The sequence below is a fragment of the Trematomus bernacchii genome, unplaced genomic scaffold, assembly GCF_902827165.1.
Source record: "Trematomus bernacchii unplaced genomic scaffold, fTreBer1.1, whole genome shotgun sequence".
Classification (NCBI taxonomy): Eukaryota; Metazoa; Chordata; class Actinopteri; order Perciformes; family Nototheniidae; genus Trematomus; species Trematomus bernacchii.
In genome coordinates, this window is record NW_022987668.1 from 234,723 (window position 1) to 241,395 (window position 6,673).

General features: G+C 39.4%; 1 protein-coding gene across 2 annotated transcripts; it reads right to left on the reverse strand.

The window, feature by feature from the left end:
- Nucleotides 1-554: 554 nt before the first annotated feature.
- LOC117487233 lies at nucleotides 555-6,409 on the reverse strand. 2 transcript variants are annotated; one of them, XM_034135908.1, is made up of 6 exons: nucleotides 6,131-6,409; nucleotides 5,283-5,402; nucleotides 4,867-4,931; nucleotides 4,630-4,739; nucleotides 3,497-4,446; nucleotides 555-1,246 (listed from the first exon to the last, which is right to left on the reverse strand). In XM_034135908.1, the coding sequence occupies exons 1-6, from the start codon at nucleotides 6,246-6,248 to the stop codon at nucleotides 1,134-1,136; spliced, it is 1,476 nt and encodes a 491-aa protein (XP_033991799.1). In that variant the 5' UTR covers nucleotides 6,249-6,409; the 3' UTR covers nucleotides 555-1,133. The 2 variants fall into 2 exon arrangements, with proteins under 2 accessions (XP_033991799.1, XP_033991797.1); XM_034135906.1 differs by having other exon boundaries at nucleotides 5,277-5,402.
- Between the last annotated feature and the right edge of the window lie 264 nt (nucleotides 6,410-6,673).

Consider the following 6,673-nt stretch of genomic DNA (forward strand, 5'->3'; position numbering starts at 1 on the left):
CGATTAGTCTGCATTTCCAAAAGCACCTGCAGCTTCCTTTTTTTGTATTTTCTATTCAATATAGAACTTCTCTCCACGTCAACATTGTTTGAAAATTGCATTGTTAAGAGCTTTAATTTGCATTAACACCAAATACGATTAAAGCCGTTTATACACAGTCTGAATAATGTATTCCTTTGATTTGGGTTTGGCAGGTAGACACATCATCATAGAAAACAGTAGTAGTTTGTGTTTATTCAAAACATCTTGTCAATAAGTCCATCATGTTGTTGTGAGGTAACAGGCTGGAGTCAAAACACAAAGGCACTGAGGAAGGTATATCTGATTGTTGTCTCACCTGTGTACGACCCTCATGACACAGCTAACCACGACTTCTAGGAATAGTAAAGCAATCATCTTCAGGTGAATGGCCGTTAAAATGCTTTGTTGTCTACAGAGGAGGATCACTGTCTTTACAATACAACACATCATTCTGGCCTGTGCAAATAAAAGCTAAAAAAAAATTCATAGACAAACAAAAGTCGGCTATATATATATATATATATATATATATATATATAGGAAGACACATACACTGTTTGATCAAACACATACAGTCAACAATACAGCAATGACTGTCTTCATTGTTACTTAGATGAAGACATGTCTAATGAATAACTTCAACCAATCATGTGCAGAGGCCCTGGGTATTGCAGTTCCAAGAGAAACACAGATGAAACTATTTACTACTTTTAAACAAAAGTGTTATCCAAAATATGTGCAGACATTACATGACAACAGAAAATGTAGAACTTTTTCCAACTGGAATGTAAACTATTTTTCAGTCAGCATTAGAAAAGCTCAGGGAAATCTCTTCTATTGTTATCCCAGCAGCAGATCAGAGAACAGTGCTTAAATCTAACTTTGCATACACATTTCTACATCAGCAGCAAGAACACAGACATTCATTTATTTTTAATAGACACTAGGTCCTTTCTGTTAAACATCTTTCATACTGATTAATACAAACATGATATCATCTTAGATGCTATCATTGGTGAAAAGGACGTGTCTGAGCCTCTGATATGGAATGATTCGTTTTGTAAAGGCTTATTGTAGTGTTATAATATCCCTTTATTCAGGACCAAGCTCCTCTACGGTTTCGGGGCGTTCTGCATTCGCTGTCGTCTCCTGGCTAACGCCTCCTGCTTCTTCCTCTCGATCTCGGCTGCAGAGCACTTTGTTGTCATCTGGCTTGTGACAAAAACTGAACAGGAGGAAGGGAAGTGAGGGAAATGAATGAAGACACTGAATACGAGCTTAGAAATCATCGAGAATTAAACACTTGAAGAAAAAGGTTCAAATTGACCCTAAATCAGAACTTGTGTGGCGACTGAACAGCTAAGTTTTAATTTGATGACATAAATAATTCGCTACCATAACTAGAACCAGCAGGGCACCCATGGTGGAGCTCATTTGGAAAGTACTAAAACCCACCCTCCATGTCCAGAAAAAAAGAATCAGTTTGCAATTCATTGGCAATGAAGCTTCCTGAGGTTTGGACTCCTGACAGCATCCCAAATTAAATCCATAGCTCTGTTTACTTGTTCTGGGGGGGAATTGTCCATGTGCACACGCTGTCATTGATTATAAGAACAACATGTGACATCTGTTTCACTTGTGAGTTTTCACTTCAATATCCAGTCTAAATGCAGAGTATTTAAGACGGTAAATGGAATAGACAAACTGCCAAGAAGCATTGAGTGGAGGAAAAATGGGTCTTAATGGGAATACCTTTACAGGAATCCTGAAGTCAGATGTAATACCTTTTAAGACCTTTTTTAAGACCCTTTCCATACATTTTAAGACCTCATCGCCACTTGGAGTTCTAACCGGTTACATTGGCGACACACTTCACCTCACATTTACTATATACAGTATTGATTGTCCTTCCTCCTTATCTTCCAACCATTTGGACGCAAACTTGCATTTCCCCATAACGATGTTGTTTAACAACCGGCGTAAACGGAGCTTCGCGCGCTATCAAGCAGTGAGCGTGCGATGTCCTGTTCAGATGACGTCAGATCCAACGGGATGCCATAAATAAACTACACAGAATCACACTACACACCTACGCAATGATTACATTCAGGCAGACTTTAGAATACAACCTCTTTGGACAATTGATATACTTATTGAAAACTAGCTACAAAATGTAAAACCTTGGGAAATGCCATTTAATACTTTTTAATAGTCTTCATTTTCGCTAAATTGATTTATCAACTTTTAATACTTTTAAAGACCCCGCGGACACCCTGCTTTAGTTTTCACATATTCTACTGGATACCACTTATCAAATGCATTTACTATAATGCTGTCAAATTATAGAAAAGTGTTAATGCATTTTCCTTATGACTTTTCTTAAGACAAACATGTGTTCTTACGTGTTAACATCATTTAACTTTAGCTTAATTTAATAATTTTTTCTTTGAATAAGTCATTTATTTGCTTATTTTTTATTATAAAACTGTCCATACTAGTTATACTTTCTATAGTGTTCTAATAATAATTCATATTATTAGTGTCTATAGTGTCTTTACTGTTCTATAAGGTATTCATACGTTTGTTGTGCCAGCGTCTATGTGGTGTCAAACTCAAATACACAGTGGGCCAAAATAAAAAAATGGGTACTAGTGGAGGGCCGGACTGGTTCAATGTTTATTGCAAAAACGTATTGAAATGAACTTATTGCACATATTAAACCTGGAACTAACAAAGCTTAAATGATTGCCTATAAAAACAACATTAAACATTAAATAATCAGTTGCATTCATTTCTTATGGCTCTATCTGCTATCTGAGTCATTTCTTATGATTACATTTTTCCACAGGCCAACAACAGCTTCTAAAAAACAATTTCCCTCAAAGAGAAAACCAAACATGCCCTGTTGTCTCAAGAAAGAAAGTGCAGAAGGAAACCTCCATGTAAACTCAGTGTGCTGCTCTGTGATGCTAGTTCAAGCCAGATACTTGGCATCTCATCTTGGGTGCAAGTTCATCAATGTTTGGGCTCAGGCTCTGAGCTGAGGAAACCCTCAGGATTGAGTGAAGGTGTGCGTGCAATATACCGGCGGGCCAGATCTAATAGTAATTACAAATTATCCTGCGGGCCGAAATTAAATCCACCAAGGGCCTGATTTGGCCCCCGGGCCTTGAGTTTGACACATGTGGTCTATAGTATACTGTTTATTTTCCTATTACCTCTATAGTGTATTCAACATTCATACTACTGTTCAGAGTGTTTGTAACCTATAATATTTTTCATAGTGTATATGCTTTTTTAATTTTTTTATATCTGTCATATTTATATGATGCACTTTACTGCTTCTCTTGCACTGCTGGTTAGAGATGCTAACAGTACTTTTACTCTGTGCAATGACAATCAAATGTAATCTAAACTATTCTTTATCATGCTTTAATAGAGACCAGGAGTAAATAACACATGTTAGACAGCTCACCTTTGCTGCTTATAGCTGCCGAGTCAGACACGTTTCTCTTGAAGGCCGTGTGATGGGACTTGGAGCTCTGCGGTGTCCCGGCTGACACTGAGTGCGGCTTCATGTCCACATTCCCGGCCTGGAAAGTTCCAGAGGAATCCCTGCCCTGGTTAAATGTGCCCAGACTCACATGGCTTCCCGGGTGGCTCTGAGACATCTGTGATCTGTTGCTGGCACCCTTTATGGGAATGTTCCACCCTTGGTAGTTCACAGTTTTACTGCTAGTCTCCGGTAATGAGTTAGAGCGAACAAAAGCATGTGGCCACCGACTATTAGTACTGGCACCGGCGACCATGAGCCGGGACGTGTCGATTGGCACAGGGTTTTTTCTCTGTCTGTCTACATAAATATCTTGCTTTGCTTGGCAGTTGTTGGTGCTTGCTTGCTGCGGCTGACTGTTAGAGATCTTCTCCACAGTGTCACATACCTGGTAGAGCAGCGCGTCATCGTCCCCATCATCCCATAAGCTGTCTGAAATGTCTTTAACAGAGTCTACACCACCCTTCTGATATTTAGTGATTTTGTCAGGAATAGGAATAGACAGCACAAAAGAGTCAAGGAGGTCGTCGTTCTCCCAGTCGTCATCAAAGTCATTACAAGATCCCCTATCTCCAGCAGGATGTACAGCTGGGCCTGACTTTTCAGCTGACTTGAGCTCAGACTGTCGGGGTTCAGCTAAAGTGTCCTGTGAGCGGGCCGATGTTGAGGAGCCCTGGCTCAGGAAGCCGCTGACTTTTTGAGTGGAGGAGTCGAACAGAGCGTGCAGCTCGGCCTCCACCTGATCCGATGAGGACGGACACTTTGGGTCCTTCACATTACTAGGGACTGATGTCTCTGTCAGTTTTCTGTCCTGCTGCATGTTTTCGTCAAACTGCCTGGCCAGTTTCTTGAGGTCGTCCACACTGTTCTGCCTGTAGAGAGAAAGAAGAAAAAATAAAGAAAAAATGTGAATCTGGTGTTTCTTCTAATCCAAAATAAACAAATGCTACTAGTAAAAATTACCTTTAATGCTTGCAAATAGTGTTTGTTAATGTAGGCAATACATTTGTTGTCCCGAGTGAGTGAATTTCTGGTTTAATGAATAGATAACACACCTTGAGGACCTCTTCCTGACGCGTGGCTTTGGCATTTCGGGTGTGCAATGGAAGGCACTGTCACCTATCCACTGCAGCAGAGGAGAATCATTCTCATTCCGCTTCACATCCTTTTAAAACACACAAAATAAGCAATAGTTTAAGAATTGTATTCAAAATAATTGCCAAAGAAGTCAAAAACCTTAGTACAGCGCCTCAAACTGAGTGGTACAACCAAGAAAATAAGAAATAACTGACCTTTGGAGCAATACGGTTGACAATATCGGATATTTCCACAACTCTTGTGTTCACGTGTCTGGGCCCTGGAGACAGATAGAAACTGTTACTTACTAAACGCCCAAAAAACAATGGAAATTACTTATCATAAATATGATCCAAGTTGTGTTTTCAAACACAAAGATTTTTTTGAAAGTATTATTGAAAGTAATTTCAGTGTTATTGCATGTGTATGGTCATATAACATAATTAGTTGTATCTATGTGTAGTTTCCATCCCCAAGTAAAGCCGCTAGTAAAACAGCAGGTTGTCAATTATGTATAAGCTCATTAAGCTGTAATTCAGATATAAAAGTCTGTGATTTAAAAAAATAAATAAAATGGAAACAGAAAACAGATGTGATTTCTGTGTTGGGTATCTATTTGGTTTACCAGTACCAGCTGTGGGCGATGTAGAGTCCCAGAAGATGTCCTGTGATGGTTCTCCATCACCTGGAGAATCCCCATTATTCAAGCCGGGGTATCTGCTGAAGCCTATCCGCTTTGGGCTCTGCAGATCTGTGCATCAAACACAAATCAAGTGTTAGACTATATCCTCCATGTTGTTCCATGACTACAATTAGTTTGTGCATTTAGGAAAACAATATACATGATAGGACTAGTATAAGTCTTCTTAGTGTGACATTGTTGATGTAAATGCTACTTCAGAGCATTAGATCTGAGAGGAACACTTAGTAACATGTATGCAACTGGTAAAGTCCTAAGCTTCTGTTAAACAGCTGATACCATCAGCTTCTAGCCGCTACAGAAAATGTAATAAGTTAGCTAACAGTCCTGCAAAATATACATTTGAACATCTTAATTGAGTTCTAATATGGCCAACTTAGATCCCAAATCTCATCCTAACGTTATGCGTCAAGGACACCGTTGTATGTCAAGTTTAAGAAGTCATTGCTATATATTTAAGGCCTTTAAAATAAATCAAATTCGATCTCTCTAAGTAAGAAGATGCTTATCAATATATAATCTTTCCCACGTGTCACATGGATTAACATTGACACTAAATCATGAACTTTTTAGACAAAAAAAGGTTTATGGTGTATTGTGACATTAGTTAAAGTAATAAGTGAAGTCAGTAAGCATGTTGTCACTTTTGTGTTTGATCCAATGGCCACTGCCCCTCCCCCTAGTAGCGGAGGTTAAATAACACGGGGTTAAATGGCTTCAATCCACCAGTTGTTTAACTAATCATTCAGAGCATACATCAAACAGATCTGCATTCTCACCTTTACACATGGCTGTTGTTGGTGTGCCATGTATTTGCTGTCCTGTTTTCTTGTCCTTGCTCAGTTTGCAAACACTCCTCCACATCTCAGTGAGCTCAGAACCATGTGGCTGTGACATCGCTCACTAAAACTACAAACATGGCGCAACCTCTGCTGTACATTGTTGTGTTAACTGCTCCGTATATGATTCGTGGCTTGGAGCAGCCAGTCTGATAGTTTATATTCACGGTTTGTTCATCTGTTCCGCAAACAATTTTGCTGTGTTTTTGAATTGTGCTCACTCCACCATGTTTGGCCGGCAACGTCATCAAACTACGGGTACCGGGGAGCTTTTATGGCTCTTCGTTCGACGGCGCTGCAGTAGTTTGCGAAAGGCAGAAAAACTGCGCTGTTGTCAAGGTATGACCCATAGACTGTAAGGTACTATGAACATGTGTGTTTGTCAGAAGTTTACTTACATGTTCCAATGGTTTTACTATGACGAATAAAGCTAATAAAATGTCCCAAACCTGGACTATAGTTAACTTCATGAACGCCTACAGA

Bases quoted from the DNA above. Each gene is read 5' to 3' on its own strand.
- LOC117487233 (XM_034135906.1), bottom strand. From the start codon at position 6,248: ATGTCACAGCCACATGGTTCTGAGCTCACTGAGATGTGGAGGAGTGTT. The intron at 5,403-6,130 runs GTGAGAATGCAG...TTTGATGCACAG, and splicing joins AACAACAGCCATGTGTAAAG to ATCTGCAGAGCCCAAAGCGG. The intron at 1,247-3,496 runs GTGAGCTGTCTA...CCTCCTGTTCAG, and splicing joins GGCAGCTATAAGCAGCAAAG to TTTTTGTCACAAGCCAGATG.